The sequence below is a fragment of the Uloborus diversus genome, chromosome 7 (assembly GCF_026930045.1).
Source record: "Uloborus diversus isolate 005 chromosome 7, Udiv.v.3.1, whole genome shotgun sequence".
NCBI classification, from domain to species: Eukaryota; Metazoa; Arthropoda; class Arachnida; order Araneae; family Uloboridae; genus Uloborus; species Uloborus diversus.
This window is the reverse complement of record NC_072737.1, coordinates 1,257,935-1,281,048: the sequence shown is the minus strand read 5'-3', so window position 1 is coordinate 1,281,048 and position 23,114 is coordinate 1,257,935. Positions and strand designations below refer to the sequence as shown.

At 31.1% G+C, this 23,114-nt stretch overlaps 1 protein-coding gene across 1 annotated transcript in view; it reads right to left on the bottom strand.

The window, feature by feature from the left end:
* The window catches only part of LOC129226185 (protein NOXP20-like), a 49,710-nt gene that overhangs the window by 9,965 nt on the left and 16,631 nt on the right, over positions 1–23,114 (bottom strand). The window contains exons 4-7 of the mRNA XM_054860785.1: positions 14,857–14,991; positions 10,558–10,825; positions 6,374–6,453; positions 3,888–3,956 (exon numbers count right to left, since the gene is read on the bottom strand). Of these exons, the coding sequence (XP_054716760.1) occupies positions 3,888–3,956; positions 6,374–6,453; positions 10,558–10,825; positions 14,857–14,991 (552 nt within the window). The remainder of the gene's footprint in view (positions 1–3,887; positions 3,957–6,373; positions 6,454–10,557; positions 10,826–14,856; positions 14,992–23,114) is intronic.

Genomic DNA, 23,114 nt, shown 5'->3' with positions numbered 1-23,114 from the left:
TTGGCAAACAAATAGGAATGGGTTTGCTGCTGATGCAAAATACATTACCTAACACAACTACTATGAATCTTCATAATGGCAACACTTGTCTCTTTTTGTGAAACGCCCAAGTCATCGTAACCTTCCTCTGAGAAGCAATATTAAATGCAGTGAATGCTTTGTATTGACAACCTATTAAACGTTTCCTTCATCACTGTTTTTCCAAAATATGATTTTAGTTCATAAAGAGAGGGAGGACATTTGTAAATTGCTGGGAATGTTAAAAAAAAAAAAAAAAAAATGCTGTGCACAAACTTCAACATTCAAGTTAATTTTAAGCTAAATGTACTTTTCTTCATTTGGTTTTTTATAATTTTTTCCTCAATGGGAGGGGTTTAACCCCTAAAATCCTCAACTTGGACACAGCTCTGAGACAGTCATAGGTTTGGATTCAAATAATGAGAATGTTAGGCGCGTAAAATGGATGCTGCTGCGACCCATGAAAACAGTACAATCTAGTGTTATCAGAAGGAATTTTATGAGCCAGTTGCATACTTGCCGACCTTCAAAGAAAAGAAAAACAGGAGATTCCACTAGAGGGAAAAAAGCAATTCACCAGCGACATATCTTCGCAACAGAATTATTAAATTATGCTTTTAAATAACATGAATACTAAATTTAAAGTGAAATGGGGATTTTTTGAAGATGTAAGTTAATTGGTAGCAGCAAGAAAAATATACTGCAAAGGAAAAACCAAAAAAAACAAGGAGTGAATTTGCTTAAGGGGCATTCCACGGTATTTTTGACATTTATGTAGAGTCCGTAACGTGACCTTTTTTGCCATAACTTTTTAATTTACTGTTTGATTAGCATATTATTTTATTTTGATCTTTTCCTACCAACACACCAGCTCAAATTAAGATAGTTCGCAAATCAAAAGGTAAATTAAAAAGTTACGGCAAAAAAGGTCACGTTACGGACTCTACATAAATGTCAAAAATACCTTGGAATGCCCCTTAAAGTTTCGTACATTCCCCAGTCCCTACCAGAAAAGTAGCTACAAAAATGTAATTACTGAAATCCGAAAAAAAAAATCAATATATAATTTAAATAAAATATAAATTAAGTAGGTATAGGGTAGCTCATGTTAAAATAACTTCAAACTTCTAAAATAATTGAAATATTTCCAAGATGCAAAAGGATTGAAATCTACGGCAATTTTCGGCAAAGCACGTGTTTCGTTGAACATGCAAAGTGGTAAGCTTCCAAAAAATTAATTTTAACAAAATGAGTTATTAATTGGAAAAATTCTTATTCCCTGACATTGGTAGACAAGAAAAGGGCGCCATCTATTGAGAAGAAAGTGAAACTTTTTGATGATTAACTGAAAAAACGGGAGTCTCCCGTTAAAAACAGTAGAGTTGGGAAGTATGCAGTTGGTATTTACGAGGCAGTGGTGGAAGGTTATATATGAACAGCCACCATGGGATCAGCTGTTGTTTCCTGTTCATTTGAGTTTAAAAGGGCTTTACATCTAAAAATAAAGAACGTTTGCACATCTTGAAGAGAAAAAGTGAATTTTGTCCATGACTCATCCCTTCCTCATCCTATCTGTAACTGGGTATTATCAGAATCGTCGGTGTCTGTTACTGGGGGTTGAACCTTTTATCGAAATTAAGGAAATGAAAATCAGGGCTCCCAACACATTTTAGCTTTAGAAAAGAGTAAAAGAGGACCATTTTCAATCAAAAAGAGGACTAAAGAGGACATTGGGAGGACCATTCATTAAAACCCAAGGAAGCACCAGAAGGCAAATTAGCTGCCTGCTGCTAAATCCGTAAAGATAATTTGTTAGTTAACCATAATGCTGATTTTTAATGATACAATTCCTTTATCACCTTCGCACAACTGATCTTTTTATCAATTGAATAATATTATTTACACAAACATTTGAATGGGAGGGGAGGGAGGCACTTAGCTCAGCACTTAAGGCAGCCTCCTTAGAACTAAATAGGCATAATGATACACTTTGAATTGAACCAGGGATGCTGGTAGTCTCACTGAAGGATAGATGAAGCACTTTCTTTACTTTAAAATTATTTTTGTGTTTTTCTGTCTTGTAATGCTTCTTAATAGCATTATATCCCTACTCAACCGATATGGATCTATCACACACCAAACAAATCTACTGTATTCAAAGTTTTCCTAAAAATGTCTGAAATGCTCAATCACAAAGAGAAGCAGATCACATGAGGCTTAGTTTAGCAATTTTCATATTCAAAGTATATTTTCAAGAGTCATAAAGCTTACATAAAAAAAATACTCCATGATTGCTTTGAACTTTTATGAGGAGAAAAAACAAATTCCACCCTTTAGCAGGCATTATGACAATGAAATGCTGTACACAAATTCAACTTTGTTTCATATACAAACGCTACTTTAAAATGTTATGTGCTCAATCGTTTAAATTTAATGTCCCCCCCCCCCACAAAAAAAAAACCAGTAATAACCGAAAATAAGCTAATAGTAATTACAATTAAGTTTGGAAAACTAAATAAAATTAAATTAAACAACACAAAAATTATTAATTTTTAGTTACTTAAATAAGAATTAAATTAAATTAATCTGACATAGCATGTCAAAATAACTTCTAATTGCCATAAATATAAAAATATTTATAAGATGCAAAACGATTGAAAGCTCAGCGAACCAAATTTTCACGAACCAAGTTCAATGTTGGCATGTTTCCCATAAAATAAATTTATTTATTTTCTACTAAATTAAACATAAAACATGCTAATCTAAGGTGGCATATGGGAAAATAACATTCGATTGGGCAAAATATTTTAATATTTACATGATTCGAAAAGATTGAAATTTCAAAAAAGCAATCCTAAAAGCAATTTTCCGCAAAGTCCGAGTAAGTTCAATGTTGCCATGGTTTCCAAAATAATTCCTTCGTTAACTATTGAAATTAAACGAAAAATAAGCTAATCTATTGTAGCATATTCAAAATAACTTCCAATTGTCAAAATCATCAAAATGTTTACAAGATGCAAAAGGATTGAAACCTCAAACACGAAAGCAATTTTTTGCAATAAATCATATAACCTTTTTTTCCCTCCAAGAACTTCTCAAGGTTTTTTTTTTTTTTTTTTTTTATGAGCGTACAAACCTTGTTTAACACGCGCTGCGGCGGCGTGTTTGGGTGTACAGTAACTTTTAGCGAAATGAAAAACTTTTAAAATCTGATATTTAAGTAAAATCAATATGAAAGCGGACTAATCGGACCAAAATGTCAAAAAGCGGACTTTTCCATAAAAAACGGACTTAGGCGTTAAAAGCGGACCGTTTGGGAGCCCTGGAAAATAGAAATAACCAACTCAGACGATCCAGAAGCAGAAAAACGTTAGATGAGATGTCGTTGCATGAGATAAAAATAGTTTAAAAATTCTAAAATACATTAAAATGCTCAGAAAAATGGAGTTAACCCAAGAGCGATGTCTTAAGCACGTCTGTTACTGGTGCCATTTTCCTACGGATCAGAAAAAAAAAATGTGCAGAACATAAACAGGGTATTTCGGGTAAACTTTAAGCCCTAAAAAATCTTGACTTTTCTGGGTTTTGCAGCAGAAGTTCAATGAAATTCCAGACTATGTTCGAATTTGTGATTTTTTAAATGGATCTAAGAGTTATGATTTCCTTTGAAACATAAGCAAAAATAACTATATTGAGCAAAAATAACTATATTAAGTGAGCTTGTACGGTAAAGATACTGCTCTTTACCTGCATGCGGCAGAATATCTCTTAACATTCATACTTTCGATCCAAACCAAGCTCGTTAAGGGAATATAAGTTAATTAATACAAAACAATAGATGTAGAATACTAAAGAGCGAGAAGCAGTACCTCGAGTAATTCGGCCACTTCTTCGTCTGTTTCCGGTTCGGTATCGAAATCCATCGGCTTTTTCCTTGCCTGGGCAGTAAAAAAAGAAAAATCACAATAAAAATACAGTAGAATACCTTTATAACGCCGACCTATATAATGCAATTCTCTATAAACCACACTACTTTTCAGAAGTAAACAATAGGTTTTGAAGTTTAAAAAATCCCCCTGTTTTGCTTTGCAAGCATTGAAATTGTAAAGAAAATCAAATTTTGAAATAGTTTCTCATTTTTCCATCTTAATTCAAAGCTTTTAAATTGAAAATTGGTTCTCATAGTAAACAGAAAATACCAGATGGCTCTTGAAAATGCAGCTGTTTTGCAAACCATGAAGCTAGCAGAAGTGCAGGATTTTGATTGTGAAACATATTCATTTGTGAATAACTCATTGTAATACTGGTGCTTTAATACTCATTGCAGATAAAACTCATTCTGAAGTGCTAATATATAGATATATTCTGAATTTCAAAATTTGTGAAATGATCTATATAACGCAAAAACCTGTATAACGCAAAAGCTCTGGTCCCAAGGTGTGCATTATAACCGTCTTCTACTGTAGTGTGCAGTTCAAATTTCACAAGAAATATTTTTTTAACAAAATGGACCATCTTTTAGAAATACATCTCCAAGAACACAATAGTTAAACTACAAAAATGAAAAATAAAACTATTTATTCTACTTCTCAGACTTGATTCAGTGTGGAGCAAAATGACTTTCAGAAAGTCATTAAACAAATAAAAAATTCGCCTCTACATTATTCGTTAAAATCATAGAAATAATTTTCAAAAATGCACAAAGAGTAAAATAAACCTGTAGACATCTGTTACAGACTGAATCGATTTTCCATTGCAAAAAACAAGGGAAAAAAAAAGAGTGGCATTTGATGTAAAGATATTCACTAAAAGAACAGAAAAGAACAAACCGTTTGCAAATCAAAATACAGAATCAACTAATCAATTTGAGTCAAATTTCGTTGCATTGAAAAAAGGGTTCCCCCTGCCTTACACCGAAACTGCAGTTCTTATTTGAGCTATTTATGAACTTTTGAGATTGTTTTTATAATTTTAACTACAATATAGTTTTGGCGAGTGAAGTATTGGACGAAACACTTTCAAATTTCATGGGTATACATAGCAAACCGTGGGGTTTTGATATTCTGAAATTAAAAAAAAAAAAAATAATACAAAAATCGCCACCAGGGGAAAATTTTGGCGTTGAAAATGTGTTATTGCTGTGAATATTGAAGGATTAAATACCAACTGACAAAACATGCATCACTTTTATTTACAACAGATGATTTTTATTTACTATTGAGGTTCAATAGTAAATTAAAATTAATTCAATATTTATTTTTTTGTTTGTTATTTGACTTTTCAAACTTGCAATATCGTGAACATGTCCTTGATACACAACACCTTTCTTATGATGGTTGTACTGTAATATAAATCTCTCTGGCTCAGTGGGGGGCTTGTATGATACAAAGATTTTTTCAATGAAAATAAAAATGTTATTTTTCACATATTTGGAGAAATTTCAAGGATCTAAATACATTTTGATTTCAAAACATTTTTTCATTACTAACATTAGATATTAATACATAACTTTTCCTACCACAGGCACTTTTGATTTTCAAAATAAATAAATAAAACCATCCTAGAATAGATACAGTATTTTTTTTTTTTTTAATGTCAAAGTTTAAAAGATGTTAAAATTTAAAAATCCTAGACAGAATAAAAAACATATTAGTATGTCAAAAAATATGGCTAAATTTATAACAAGTTTTACAAATATATCAAGGTTGTGTGAGGATTTCGGCAGAAATTATTCACTAATTTAAAAAAGGATCTTCACAATAGGACAATAGATTTGAGCAATTTAAGACAAATAAAAGACTTTGGGGCTAAGTAAGGACAATAAACATTCTTCATTGCTCAAAAAAAAGACCAAAAGAGTTTTTGGGGGGGGGGGGGGGGGGGGGGAAACAATATCATACGCCATTGTGCCCATGCTTTTTGCCAGCTCTGTTCAGTTATCATAATGTGGAACAATAACATGGGCACAAGCCACTTGGCGAGAAAATTCACCATACATTATTTGTAAATATACAGGCGAACAAAAAGACTTTTTAATTTTTCCATTACGGGCAAAGCCATGCAGGTACCACTAGTACTTGCATATGAAAAGGTTTCATTTTTGCAATTCATAGCTGCCAACATATCAACTTTAAAAATCTTACAATGCATGCCATGGGTGTGTTTGTATACTTTTTTAACCAACACACAACAAACCGTTAAAACGTTAAAACTAAAAACATTATATTTTCAAATCTTTACTTGTAATTAATCAGCACAGAAAGGAAAAAAAAAACTGGATTCACAAAAGAGAAACAGAGGATTACAACAAGCCAACTGCTTTCACAATCAGCCAATCAGAAAGCCAAGGACGTACCTGCAGTAAGCTCTCAATATTGAAGGGGAGATCCACCTCGAGCATGTGTCTTCGCACCAGCGTTTCAAAGTCTTCCCTCGCTGTGGGGGCGAAAAAATAAACGAATTCATCAAAACTGAACAGGGAATGATTTGAAACACAAATGATTTCTTAAACATACTTGCCAACCTTCAAAAGAAAAAAAAAACAGGAGATTTTACAACAGGTATATAGGTGATTCACCATCGACATATTCTCGCTACAGAATTATTAAATTATGCTTTTTAATAACATAAACACTAAATTTAAAGTGAAATGGGGATTTTTTGCAGATGTAAGCTAATTAGTAACAGCAAGAAAAATATACTGAAAGGGAAAAACAAAATAATAAAGAGTGAATTTGCTTAGTTTCGCACATTCCCTAGTCTCAACCAAAAAAAGTAGCTACAAAAACTTAATTACTAAAATCGGAATAAAAAATAAATAAATATATAATGAAAATAAAATATAAAATAAGCAGGTACAGGGTAGCACATGTTAAAATAACTTCAAGCTTTCAAAATAGTTGAAATATTTTCAAGATGCAAAAGGATTGAAATCCGCTGGAATTTCGTTAAACATGCAATGTGGAAGGCTTCCAAAAAATTATTTTTTAGTTAATGAGTTATTACTTGGAAAAATTCTTATTCCATGACATTGGTGGAATAGAAAAGGGCGCCATCTACTGAGAAGAAAGGGAAACGTTTTGATGATTGATTGGAAAAACTGCAAAAACGGGAGAAAATCATAGAAAAACGGAAATCGGGAGATGAAAGCAAAAAACGGGAGTCTCCAGTTAAAAACAGTAGAGTTGGCAAGTATGCACCTAGTCTTTTTATGTCACTCCAGGCATGCGTTGCAGAAAAATATTTTTAAATCTAGAAAAATATCCAGAATCCAGATAGTCAACCCTCTTTACTAGCACAGTACTGGGCACCAAATGTCCCACGAATCTTAAAAGATGGCAAATAAGAGAAAATGTTTCATTCACATTTTTCCCCCACAAATTTAACATTGAAACAAAAAATCATAGTCAATAGAGCACACAGAAATAGAGGTTGTTTATTTAATGATTAACAAAAACATATATTTAATAAATTACATTTTCCACAAACTTGTTTTTTGTAGGAAAAAATAATAATGCATAAAAGCATTTAAGATTTAAAAAGTTTCAACAAAACTATAATTTCAAAGCAAAACTGTCAAATGTATTTACATGCTTGCCAACCTTCGAAGGAAAAAAACAGGAGATTTTACTAGAGGTATATAGGTGATTCACCATCGACATATCCTCGCTACAGAATTATTAAATTATGCTTTTAAATAACATTAATACTAAATTTACAGTGAAATGGGGATTTTCTACAAATTGGTAGCAGCAAGAAAAATAGACTGCAAAGGAAAAACTAAATAATAAGGAGTGAATTCGCTTAAAGTTTCGTACATTCTCCAGTCTCTACCAGAAAAGTAGCTACAAAAATTTAATTTCTAAAATCCGAAAAAAAAAAAAGCAATCAATATATAATGGAACTAGAATATAAAATAAGTAGGTATAGGGTAGCACGTGTCAAAATAACTTCAAACATTAAAAATAATTGAAATAATTTCAGGATGCAAAAGGATTGAAATCTGCTGCCATTTTCGGCAAAGAAAATGTACTTTGTTGAACATGCAATGTGGAAAGCTTCTAAAAAACTTATTTTTACTAAATGTGTTATAAATTTTCTTATTCCCTGACATTGGTAGACTAGAAAAGGGCGCCATCTATTGAGAAGAAAGTGAAACTTTCTGATGATTGACTGAAAAAACGGGAGAAAATCTTAAAAAATGGGAAATCGGGAGATGGAAGCAAAAAACGGGAGTCTCCCGTTAAAAACAGTAGAGTTGGCAAGTATGCACCTTGTCTTTTTATGTCACTCCAGGCATAAGTTGCAGAAAAATATTTTTAGATCTAGAAAAATATCCAGAATCCAGATAGTCAACCCTCTTTAGTAGCACAGTACTTTTCTCCGCACACACCCCACCACTTAGCTGGAAGTAGCACAGTACTGGGTACTGGGTACTGTAGCACTGGGTACTGGGCACCAAATGTCCCAGGAATCTTAAAAGATGGCAAATAAGAGAAAATGTTTCATTCACATTTTCCCCCCACAAATTGATAGAGTTGGCAAGTATGCTTAAATAATAGAAAGGTACACCAACTTTCAAATTTTGACTCCCCCCCCCCCTTATAAATTTGAAACATGCAATTGAGACCAGGGGGTGCAAGTTTCAAAAAATTCCCCAGACAGAACTTTTCAAAACAAATAGGGGGCATGTTCTAAATTTAATATTTCAGTAAATAAATGGAAGGATTGAATACAGACCTTCATACTTAAAAATGAAGCACTCATTTTCTACGAAAAGTGTTCCAAAATAAAAAAATATAAATCTGAAGAACTTTGGTGCTTGCTTAAAAATAAAATTATAAGTAATTGTGTCCCTTTAAATCAAGAATAATTTATTTTTTATCATTCAGTAATGAATAATTTTTCTTTATTACAACAATACAACTTGAATAAAAGAACTCATTTTCTAACCATATTTAACTCAGTCAATTATTGATTACTTTTTTATTTTATATTTTGTTCTTCTCCATTTGCTTTGAGGTAAAATTTTACCCGATTTTTTTTAACAGAGAGTTGCTTTTAATTTATTCGGGACTTTTAGATTCGCTGTTAATGAAACAAAAGAATCATTATTTTGAGGGGACATTTTACAGAATATGTACTTTTTTCCTGTTATTTCAGTCCAACGCATCACTTGACATAACTTTTATTTTTGAGGCAGACTGTGCAAAGCTGGACTACGTAGCTAGTCTCAAATAAAACATAAAATAATTTTAGCTGTTATGATAAACATTTTGAATTTTTCTTTAACAGAAAAATAAATAAATATGCAATTGGTTGATTGGCACATTGATTTTTCGCAATTTCAAAAGAAAAAAAAAAGTAAAATTCCTGCCACTTTCCAGGTTCAAATAAAACATAAAATAATTTTAGCTGTTATGATAAACATTTTGAATTTTTCTTTAACAGAAAAATAAATAAATAAATAAATAAATATGCAATTGGTTGATTGGCACATTGATTTTTCGCAATTTCAAAAGAAAAAAAAAAGTAAAATTCCTGCCACTTTCCAGGTTCAAATAAAACATAAAATAATTTTAGCTGTTATGATAAACATTTTGAATTTTTCTTTAACAGAAAAATAAATAAATAAATAAATATGCAATTGGTTGATTGGCACATTGATTTTTCGCAATTTCAAAAGAAAAAAAAAAAAGTAAAATTCCTGCCACTTTCCAGGTTTTAACAAAGTTTTCAACCTCTGATTTTTCGTTTTTTTTTTTTTATTATTGTTTTTTTTTATTTATTTTTTTTTTTAAATCAATTTCTGAACTCTCTGTATTTTCAGGTTTCCCCATGGCATGGCAACCCTGCATAACTTTATCACATGTTCATATCCGTTAGATTAAATACATTTTGCAATCGACTTCAAATGCTCATCACCTTTGGGATTGTCCTAACAAACACTGATAGTAGTACAAGAACCATCAATATCCATATAGTTTCACTACAGGGAAAATATTTAAATAAATGAATAAAAATAAGGGGAAGTAAAGATGAAATAATGGTAACTGAATGTTTATATTTAATTTTATAATAAATAAATAAATAAATAAATAAAAGACTTTTCTAAAACATTCATCACGAACTTACTAGATTAAAAATACAAAACTTAAGTAGAATGAAAAATATTGAACTTGAAATTAAATTAGCATAAAATTTAAATAGCATCTCAAAAAAAAACATTAAATAATTTTAGCTGTTATAATAGACATTTTAATATTTACTTTAACAACAAAAAAAAAAAAAAAAAAAAACAATTGGTTAATTAGAGCATTGATTTTTTGCAAATGCAAAAGAAAAAAAAATAAAATTCCCTGCACTTTCTAGGTTTTAAATGAAATTTCCATAACTTCCTGAATTTTCCCATTTTTCTTTTCTGTTGATTTTTGAATTTTCCTGTATTATCAAGATTCCCTGTGGCATGGCAACCCTGCATAACTTTATCACATGTTCATATCCGTTAGATTAAATACATTTTGCAATCAACTCCATCACCTTTGGGATCATCCTGGGAGGGGACGGAAATGTCGCCGCAGATGCTCTTGATCTCCTCCAGGCTCTTGTCCAGGAGGGGGTCCTTCGCAGTCAGGTCCCTCATCCTGCGCAGGCGCGCAGAGCTCTGCTTGGACAGCATCTCCAGGGCCTCTACGTGCTGTAGTCCCTGGTAGTCCTCCAGCAGCTGGCCGTAGATGGGCCCCGGGGGCAGTTGCTCCCCCGATATCTCCGAGGGCCCCGAAGCCTTCTCCTTCGCCTCCCTCAGGATCTGAGGACAGACAAGCACTCCTATACATTAAGATAAAGTACCTGGACGACCGAGCCTCGCTCGGCTTTAAAGGAATTATTTTTTGTCAGCTCGTGTTTTTTTAAGGTTCAATACTTTTCCAAATATAATTGAAAAGCTTCACGTTAACGAAATATTAAGCATTCGACCTTCTTGTAACACTAAAGTACCAAACAAAGAAGATTCCGAATGTAATTAAATCAACATTTTGCTTTAAACTATCCGTTACATTTGTTTCCACTATACAATTTCTTGTCAGTCATTAAAATATTTTGACCTTAGTTTTGCTATGGTGAAATCGATTTTTAACCGAATACTTCCTTTCATACTATGATGCGTTTCACGATTTTATCCCAATCGAGATTTTCTTTTTGAATAAGTACTTTTAGTTGTTACGCCAGAAAACGCTACATACAGCATGATATCCATCAAAACTGATGATCCACAAACCATTCCAACAAATGATAACAACTGTCTTAACAAAACATAAACAATCTCAAGACATACACTTCTTCGATATAAGATTTAGATGCGTGATTTAGAAAACATGCTAAACTATTTGAAGAGTAAAAATAAATAAATAAAATAAAATAGGATGGTCAAGCAATAGTTTCACTTTAAAAAGAAAAAAAGCCTTACATCGACTTAAATAATGCTTTTGAATTTGTTTTCAGCCAAGTGTGTTTGAAATTGGCCAAAGTGTCCAATATCAGCCAAGCCTGGCAACCCTAAGCAAGTTTAAAATTTTAAAGCGAGAAGAGACAAATTTTCATTGTTATGGTTGCAAATCGTCTGCCCGATGCGTCAACTCACAGTTAACTTCAAGGCTTAACTTAATTAGACTTCATATTAAAAAGCTGTTTTTTGTAAAAAAAATCGTGTTTTTACAGAAAAAACACTGATGTAGATGAACTTTGAATGCAAAACTACAATTAAATCCAAAATTTCATCCAAATCGTTAGAGCCATTTTCGAGATACGAAATATATACATACCCACAAGAATTGCTTGTTTAAAGATATAAGATAAATACCTTTGTGCTGAAAAGTAAAGAAATAAGAACGAGAAAAAGAAGAAATTACAGCAGACACGTGTTTCGGCACTACAAGGAACACTTTTTTCAATGCAAAAGAAATGAGCGTATGGATGAAAAGAAATCCAACTCTTTTGGATCCTGGCTTTTGTCGGATGTCTTTTTGACCATAAGCTCATTTATTTTGCATTGAAAAAGGCGTTCCTTGTAACACTATCGGCAATAATCTGCAATTTGGGCTTTTTGTCATTGTTATTTCTCACTTTATATTCCTACACATTACAAAATATGCACGTAATTTTTGAAGTGAAACATTTTAAGCAAGGACTTTAAAATTCTGATGGGCAAAGCTTTCGTGAGACAGAAGTAATGTAGTCATTTTTTAATTGTTGCCAAAAACAATGAAAAGTTATGGTAATTATAAAGTTAGTTTTGTTAATAAATTTAACATATTAATTTCAAGGCTGGACCAAAGCAAGACTATATTTATGGACTTTGTTTATTTTAAACTTTTCAAATACTGACCAAGAAATACTTTTTCAAATACTGACCAACATATTACTTTTCAAATACTGACCTAGAAATTGCATAATAATCAACAACATTATGCTTTGAATCCCAATTTTTTTCACAAGCTTTCCATCGAATTATCGTCTTATAGAGGATTAGATTTTCTCTTCTAATTCAAAGAAATCTGCAGAATTTGTGCCAAATTTTATCTTGTGAAGATATTTGCAGAAAATCTGCAATTTCTGCAGAAAATTCACACAAATCTAGAATTTCTGTAGAACATTTGTCAGAGTTTTTCTCTCACATTTGAACAGAAATGTTCTGCAGCTCATGCATCTGTTCTGCGACGTACGTTGAAAATTTAGTAGTATTCTGCTTTGGGGCTAAAGGGCAACGCAAACTGAAGCTGCATAAACTGAACTCCCTTATAACATAGAAAATTTGTTCATAGAACAAAAGTGAGAACAAATTTCGCCTTTCTTGAGAGAGTACACAAAAGTTGCTGTTAAGTATGCCATTTTTTCTTTTATGTTACATTCGGGACAAAAATAGAAAACTGAATCAAAGATTTGTAACCCTGATAAACATTTTTAGAATGTACTGTATGATTAAGTTTTGTATAAATGCCAGGGTTGGCAAATTTTTGCCGGGGGCGGAAAAAACCATGGAAAAAAACACGGTTTTTACCGCTTGGCAAAAATAGGTTTTTGCCAGTTTTTGCCAAAGTGGCAAAAATAGATTTTGTGTTAACAACTTACGGACAGTTTTTTTCCTTTTATATAAAAGTAAACGCATGAAAAGATTTTGCTAAAATTTTAATTCAATTATTTTCATAGTTTAAAAAAAATTTAAGGTTTAACTTACTTTTAAAGTTATGGAGCATTTTTACTTTTAAATTTTTAAACATTAACATAAAATTTCAATTATTAACATCTAAGACAAATAATTAACTTACAATGAAAATCTAATTAGCTTGTTTATTATAGCATTGTTTACAGAATACTAAATATCTATATAAATTATACTTAATCAAGATGCAACTATAAAATAAAAGAAATAAATGTAATTAAAAAGCAAAATACACATTTCTTTAGATTGAAATATCATTAGATTGAATTTAATTTAGAATTTTAATTTAGATTGAATTGAATAGCTTAAAAATCTTAGTGGGATAAAAAAAAGTGATATAGTAAATATATGTATATATATAATTAGAATTCAAACTTTTTATTAATTTACTAAGCTTAAGTAAACATTCTTTGTTTTAGCATTGAAGGAATTGGCTCATTCTGAAAAAATTGTTTTTGCAAACATTTAAAATCTTAAGTTTTGCAATCCCAACATTTGTTTTTAATTTATTTTTCACCTTATAAATTAGAAGTAACATGGAGAGACATAACTGAAACATTAAAGTGCATTATTTATATTATATTGTCACTATTTCTTGATTAACACTATAATGCTACTTTATTTGCAATTAGGTTTTCGCCGTTTTTTTCCATTTTTGCCATGGTTTTTTCCACCGTCCCGGCAAAAATACCTTTTCGCCGGCAAAAAACCCAACCCTGATAAATGTAAATCATCCATTCTATGATCTTATGCCGCGATAATCGATTGAATAATCAGAAATTGCTAAAACAATTTTTTCAGAATGAGCCAATTCCTTCAATGCTAAAACAAAGAATGTTTACTTAAGCTTAGTAAATTAATAAAAAGTTTGAATTCTAATTATATATATATATATATATATATATATGTATATATACACATATTTAATTAAACACTTTTTTTTTGATCCCACTAAGATTTTTAAGCCATTTAATTCAATCTAAATTAAAATTCTAAATTAAATTCAATCTAATGATATTTCAATCTAAAGAAATGTGTATTTTGCTCTTTAATTACTTTTATTTCTTTTATTTTATAGTTGCATCTTGATTAAGTATAATTTATATAGATATTTAGTATTCTGTAAAAAAGCTATAGTAAACAAGCTAATTAGATTTTCATTGTAAGTTAACTATTTGTCTTAGATGTTACAAACTGAAATTTTATGTTAATGTTTAAAAATTTAAAAGTAAAAATACTCCATAACTTTAAAAGTAAGTTAAACCTTAAATTTTTTTAAACTATGAAAATAATTAAATTTTGAAATTTTATCAAAATCTTTTCATGCATTTACTTTTATATAAAAGGAAAAAAAAAACTGTCCGTAAGTTGTTAACACAAAATCTATTTTTGCCACTTTGTTAAAAACTGGCAAAAACCTATTTTTGCCGGGCGGTAAAAACCGTGTTTTTTTCCATGGTTTTTTCCGCCCCCGGCAAAAACATGCCAACCCTGACATTTATACAAAACTTAATCATACAGTACATTCTAAAAATGTTTATCAGGGTTACAAATCTTTGATTCAGTTTTAAAATACTGTGGGAGGGTACAGATAAATATAGCGACTTTCTCTTCATGGTCACCTGGGAGAGGGTGAGGTGCTCCGAAATGGCCGCCCTCTTCTTCCTGAGCCCAGGGTCTCCCTCGGTCAGGATGTCCATCGTCTTCTTGCCGATCAGCTCCAGGGTGTCCAGGCCCCCAAACAGCAGCTTAGAACCCTGTCCATCAGACAATAATATTTTTAAAAACACATTCAAGTACAATTAAACTTGATTACAGTAGAAGACCGTTATAACCAGGGCTGTGGAGTCGAAGAGTCGGACTAATTTTGGGGTAAAGGAGTCGGAGTCGTTAGAAAACATGTCGACTCCGACTCCGGGCTTCTTTTTGTCTTTCATTTTTACTGACTCTCATTGCACTTTTTAAAAACTGACTACTAGCAATTGGTTCGATGACATGCATAAAAAGTTACTAATGAAAAAAATAACTGCTACAATGGCAATCAGCTAGCTTGAGTGCTTATCGAACTTTCTGTAGCCGTCCCCTAGTTTGCTTGCTTTTTAACTTAACTAATATATAGCAAATGTCAGCAAACAGTTTTATCGCCTAACATTTTCAAGTAATCAATTTCAAATAAAAATATAGCGTTTTGTTTGATCTCAGTTATAAAATAGTAAAAGGGACGTAACAATTTAGTAAGTCGGGGCCCATACCTCAGGTGGAAACTTTTGAGAGTGATCGACAAATTCAAATAAGTTCTTGCGCGAAAACACGAATACAAAAGATCCGATGAAATAATCTAATGTTTTTTTTCTTTATTAAGACTATTTCTATAAGTTTGGTTCTCACTAAAAAATTTGGAGCAAAATAAGTATAAATGATTTCATGATTACAATACTAAATAATTGCAGTTAATCTTAAAATTAAGGTTAATTCTAAAGCAGCCAATAAAATTTAAATTAAAAATTTAGCGAAGAAGAAATATAGGTATAGTAAAAACTATTCGTATAAATCTGTATACCGCCGCATTTTGTGTAAAATTTGCTCCTGACGTATATGTGCCCTATTTTCATTGAAATTTTATTGATAAAATATAATTTAAAATATATTTACGAAAATTTTTAAAATTAAAATATTTATATTTTTTATAAACTCTGAAATTAACTTTGGGTGTCATCTACCAGATGAGTGTCACCCGGGGCAAACCACCCCCTCTCAAGAACTTGGATTTAGAAAAAAAGTTTTTTTTTCTCTCAAGTTACTGCTTTCAAAAATTAAAAGCACACGATTTGATCAATATCTATTTGTTAAATATTAAAGGGGGCAAGGTAATCCTTTTCAATTTTTTTAAAGGAATTTTTAAGTCATTTCATTTTTAAACTCGTAACTGTTGGAAAATTTGATTTTTAAATAGAATTTCTAACGTTGTATGCATCTTGGGTTTACAAAAAAAATGCGAAATTTTCATAAAAAGGAATTAATATTTTAATCTCTGTTTAAAGGTTTCCCCCTTCTCCTGAAGGGAGAGAGGGAATTGAAAAATACAATTAAAAAATCCGGAGTCGGAGTCGGGCGTTTCAAAATCCAGGAGTCGGAGTCGGCCATTTTCCTTCCGACTCCGCAGCCCTGGTTATAACGCACACCTCGGGACCAGAGCTTTTGCGTTATACAGATTTTTGCGTTATATAGATCATTTCACAAATTTTGAAACTAACATTCAGAATATATCTATATATTAGCACTTCAGAATGAGTTTTATCTGCAATGAGTATTAAAGCACCAATATTACAATTAGTTTATTCCCAAATAAATATGTTTCACAATCAAAAGAAGGTGAATTATCCTGCACTTCTGCTAGCTTCATGGTTTGCATAACAGCTGCATTTTCAGAGCCATCTGGTATTTTCTATTTACTGTAAGTACTAATTTTTCTTTAAAAGCTAGCTTTGAATTAAGAAGGAAAGATGAAAAACTTGTTTCAACATTTAATTTGCCGAACAATTTTTATGCCTGCAAAGCAAAACAGAGGGATTTTTTAAACTTCAAAACCTATTGCTTACTTCTGAAAAGTTGTGCGGTTTTTAGAGAATTGCGTTATACAGGTCGGCATTATAACGGTCTTCTACTGTAATATAAAATGCCAAAAACTCTCCAATTTGCTTGTTTTACTCCAAACAACCATGAATACGTAAAAATAGAAAGTAAAAAAAAAAACTAATGAAATGCATATCTATATTAAAAAAGAAAGAAAAAGGCACTCTGGGAGGGCCGACAGAAGTGAAAACTTGAACAGTTAAGTGTATTTTTTGAATCATCAGAAAATATTTTTAAATGAAGTGTTCTTTTATTCATTACTAGCTATTCATTCATTTGCCCGTAGCAGAAAATTAAAAGGTCATTTGATTCGCCTGCATATTAATGGATGATGAATTTTTCGCCAATTTGCTCGCCCACGTTATGGTAATTTGCTCGGTAAAATGTTTTTAAAATTGGAATAGAAAAAGAACAAAATTGAATTTTCGAAAAATCACTTCGAGGGGCTCACCCCTACGCTACAAACTCATTTTGTGCTAAATTTTATGAAAATTTGCCAAAGGGTATGTGCTATGCACACAACAGACAGAGATCTAGACACACAGACTTTCAGCTTTATTATTAGTAAAGTCTAGTCGTAGTAGCAAATTTTATAAGCTACTACTACAAAAACGAAAGCACAATTTTCATGTCATGTGCTATTGTACACGAAAAATGTTGCATATTTTGCATTAAAAAAAATTGCAATCTATTGCTTAAAATGCAAATTTACAAATACAGGAAATATGAAATTCAATTAATTGGTATTCTTTGAAATGAACAACTAATAAAGCTTATGACTTTTCATCCACATTTTCAACAACTCTCCCATCATCATCATCATCATATTCCAAAACTGTTAAGGTTTACGGTAACTATAAAAACAATTTTGATTCAAATCTATTGAAATATCTTGTAAAGATATCATCAATTGTAGTTTTATATCTCGTCAAATCAAATTCTCTATTTAATATTCGAACCTGAGGCTCGAACTCACAATCTCGGGGGTAGAAGTGACCGACTTGACACATATAGGACATTTTCCACAAAAAATATAGGACAAATATAGGACACATTATATGAATAATTTTCCTATGAAAAAAGAAATAATACATATCATATATTATTCAGTTATTCTTATCAATGATTTTGTTTAAAAAAAACTTCAAACAAAATACCTTACATCTATAATGACTTTCCTGTAGTTGAAAGAATAATTTTTGAAAAAAATGTACTTTATAGACGAAATAATTAAACAAAATTTGAACAAAGAAAATTTTTATGTTTTCTTCCTCACTCATGACCCAGGTACTAATTCCACTGTTCTTCGATTTTATATCTAAACTGAACCCTTTAACACTTGTATTAAGAACAAACAGAGCTCGAGAAGGATCCTTCTGACGTTTTTCAGATTCTTCTTTATGCTGGAATGTTTCAGCATGCTGCATCCATTGCAAAAATCCACTATTGCTTATGGGCACTGAACAGTTGCAAAAATGGCAAAAAGCGGTAAAATCATCTTTTCCTTTAGTGCACCATGCACCAAAATTTGTACAATTAATGTCCTCCTGGTTCAACCACTACTAACGAAATGTTGTTAAGCGATGTGATTTCGCCATTATAATTCCACTTATTACAACAGACTACGTTTTAATATCATAAGGAACTAACCATTCCACGATCCCAAAATTCCACAAAAAGAAAAGATTGCAAAAAAAGAATTAGAACATTCCGATCACAAAATGCACCGAGCACAAAAATATACCAACGAAAACCATGATGGAAAACAAAACAAACGGCTGTTGCCCCCCCCCCCAAATGCAAAATTCTAAAACCAACTTCAGCATTAGTTCTCGAAACTCCACCCACTATAGAGTGACGTCACATTGCTGTAGCCAATGAGAGAAGATGCCTGTCGCAGAATTTAGTCAGTTGAGTTTTTTAATTTGAAATTCGTTTGGGCACGTACTTTCAGCGAAAAATCCGATGTCAGAAAGTTTATTTACCGTTCTTTTTAAAAGTTTTTTTTGGTATAAAACGGGAATATAGGAAATATAGGACATTTTTGAAAAATATAGGACGATATTGATGCTTTTTTTGAAAATATAGGACTACTTCGACCCCTGCAATCTCAGAGTCCAAAGTCAAGCGCCTCAGCCATTCAGCTAACTGAATGCTCCCTTAACAATGCACCTAAAGAAGTTTTCACTTCAAAACCTTCATCAGGGTTCATACTCTATTTGGATGAAAAAATTCCATGACTTTTCAAGGACTTTTTCATGACTTCATGAAAATTTTCATGACCTTGTTACATGAAGAGAATAGTACAATTTAATATAAAACTTACCATTTTTTAAAAAAATTTTTTAATTATTTTATTTTATTTATTTTATTTTTGGAAATGAGCATTAGCAAAACTTCTATGTGAATGCCACTACCTAATTGAAAAAATATCAGTGTACACCTAAAAAACTGAATAATTTTTACCTGTTTTCATCATATAAGTTTAAGTTAAGTAAAAGTTTATGGGTTTAAGTTTACAGTGAATGATGCTTAAATGTTGACTATTTTTTAATAAACAGGCAGAATGATAATGATTGGGGAAAAGGTTGAATGAATCATTACTAAATTTCATTAAATTTGCTTCAAAAGTTGCCTTTTAGTGTCAAATTGACAATTTTTTGGTTCGTTAAAATAAAGACACATTCTTTAGTAAATTCATGTTTCTAAACCAGATATTTATTTAAAAAAAATAAAAATAAAAACATTTCATAGTAAATAAATCTTTTGATTTAAATGTACTTGTTTACTTATTTGTACATTTTCAAATGCATATAAATTAATAGGTTCAAAAATTCCAGAACATGTTTGAATAATGACACTGAACGTACCAGTGGGTCCCATGGACTAGTTTTGCAGGCCGTATATTAGGCACTACTGTTTTTGAGCATTAGAATTCCCCTATTTCTGTATTCTATTGCATGACTAAAGATTGTCCCAAACCTTCAACAAATTGAGATAAACTCGGATAAATTTTAAAATAAAGATTTAGATGGAAACAAACTTGGATGCAATGTTTTTTGAGATCTTTCAATTTTCCAGGTTTAAATAGCTTTCATGGTGCAATACTAAATCACTCAAGATTTCTAATACACTTTTTAGCTAACTGTTACTTTTTCCCAGAATATTTTTCCATGACTGAAAATAAATTTCCATGACTTAGACTGAAAATTTCAATTTTCCATGACTTTTCCAGGTCTGAAATTTGGTTAATATTTTTCCATGACTTTCCAGGATTTCCATGACCCGTACGAACCCTGCTTCATGTATGCTGCATTCCTGGTGTCCGTAACAGTGTCATGAGTTTAATTGTTTTTCCCATCTCAAAAAATGCCCAACGTGCCCAAAGAAGTTTTCACTCTTCAGTAATTTCTATTACAGTAAAACCTGTAAAGTTGACCACCTTTGTAAGTTGACCACCTGTCTATGTTGACCGCTTTTGTCAGGAACGGAATTAGTCCTATCTTATTTAATGAAGGAAAACCTCTGTAACTTGATTACTTCTCTATCTTGACCACTAATATACACCAGTTTTGGTTTGGAGGATAGTAAAAAAAACCTTTGTAAGTTGACCACTAGGCAAAAGCATTAGATTGTACTAAAGGTTTCATCAGTTATGCCTCAAATAAATAACCAGACATTTTAGAAAATCCTATGAATATTTATGTTTCCATTGAAAAACATTGGGCTGATGTTATGTCCCAGAAATGCGCCAAACTTCAATAAGGAGTTATTTTGTTTAAAAGTAGATTACCATGGTCACAAATGTTCAAGAAAAAATCAAATGAAGATTTTGAGTAAGTTTTGCTTATGAGTTTTTAGGAATTGTTAATATCAAGTAAGTTGTTTTTCATTAGTAATGAGACATCATGAGTAATGAGGTTTTTTGATCGATTCACAGAAATTTTAAATTTGTATGATACTTTACGAGTCATTCTGGTAAATAATCTCTAAAAATATTTAAGCAACATTTTTTCTTATTGTTTTAAAGTAATGTTAAATTGACAGTGAGTTTAAAGTATTCCAATTAGTTAAAAAATGAATGCATGGGACAAGAAATGACAAACAAAAAAAAAAGTTTTCATCACTACCCTCTATAAGTTGACCACCTGTCTAAGTTGACCACCAAAGTGCTGAACCGCAAGTGGTCAACTTACACTTGCGTATTTTGTTATTATTAATGCACACATTAAAAGGTCATCCCCAATGTGCCCCCATTGAGAAAAATTAACTTCTTAAAATGTAAAAATTTTCTGGAAAACCATAACATACTGGTTATATTTTGCAACTGTCATATATTCAGTTTTTAAGGCTATTAACTTTCACCGATTGCATGTCTTGGCATAAAACACCCGGTGCTGTCTGTATGTTGACATTTTCTGGTCACATTCTATAAAATGGTATGAAAGTGGTAATATAGATCCATAAAGAAAGAAGTAGTTTCATCTAAAAACAAATTAGTAGTTTGAATAGAATATTTTTTCATTAAATTCCTAAACAATTTTTTTTTCAAACATACTTTTTTTTAAAAAAAAAGTATTTTTTTAAAGTGGCACTAGCTCAATAGATAAAAATGATCTCAAAAATGGACGTCAACGAAATGGAAAATGACCTGTATGAAGTCCACTTCGGAAAAGCCTCTGAACTTCTGGTTTAGAGGTCAAAAAAAAAAAATTCCTGGGTTGAAAATACTCCATTGAATGAGCAAAATAATGGTAATAACTAGAGACGTACCGAGTACTCGGTAACTACTCGGTACTCGGCCAAATTCTGATCAGATACTCGGCCAATACCGAGTAGCTGCAAAAAATTGAATATTGTCCAAGACAGATACTAAAATTTATAAAAAAGCGCAAGCATATATATAATATTCTGCAATCATTTACAACTAAAAATTTACAAGTCCAATTTAAATTTTGAGAATAATGACGTTTGTAATGCTTCAATGGAAGAAATCTTTATTTTAATGTCCTCAAAGTTGATAAAACTTATTTATTAAAAATTGTGCAAGAAAGGTAAGTATAGAAAATATGGAATTTTTACATTAAAAATGGATTTTTGCTACAAACAAAAATTAGTTATAAGAAATATAAAAATACTTTTGCTTAAAAAATAACAGGAAACAAAACAACGTTAAAAGCAGAGTGCAGACACATGTTTTGGCGTTACAAGGAATCCCTTTTTCAATGCACAAAATGGGAGCTTGCGGATTTAAAGGCATCCGACAAAAGTCGGATTTTTTTTGTCGAATGTCTTTACGTTCTTTGGCTCACATTTTATGCATTGAAAAAGATGTTCCTTGTAACGCAGAAAAACGTGTCTGCAGCGTTCCTGCACATTTGTTTTATTTGTTAAATTTAAATTAACAAATTATTTACGTTTGGTGGTAAAATTATTTATTTTTGGTGGACTAGAACTATAATAGATTGGTATAATTTGTTTTAATTCCTACTTGATTAATCATACCTTTTATTTATTTATTTTTAATTTTTAAAATATATATTTTTTTAAATTTTTGACATAAATTTTTTTTTAAATAATACGTAATTAACATTCAGCAGAATTTAGTTTTAAAAAACTATTATATGAACAAGGAAGTCTATACTACTATTCCAATAAGTTCAAAATTCATCACATGTGTGTCGGTGGTTCTTCTTAAAACATGATCGGTACTCGGTAACTCGGCCGAGTACTTGGTACTCGGCCTACTCGGCCAATTTGCCGAGTACTCGGTACTCGGCCAAATTCTGATCAGATACTCGGCCAATACCGAGTAGTTGCAAAAAATTGAATATTGTCCAAGACAGATACTAAAATTTATAATAAAAAAAAAGCAAGCATTATATTCTGCAAGCATTAACAATTAAAACTTATAAGTCAAATTTAAATTTTGAGAATAATGAAGTTTGTAGTGCTTCAATGGAATAAATCTTTATTTTAATGTCCCCAAAGTAAATAAAACTTATTTATTGAAAATTATGCAAAAAAGGTATACAAAAAAAAATTGTCCTGTTAGTGTCTGCATTAGAGGGGTTTTACTGTAATTTGTTTTAATTCCAACTTGATTATCATACCTTTTGTTTATTTATTTAAAAAAAAAAATTTTTTTAGTAAAATTTTTGACAAACAAAATTTTTTTATGTAATGCATAGTTAAATTTCAGCTGTAATTTAGTTTTAAAAACTATTATATGGACAAGGAGGTCTAC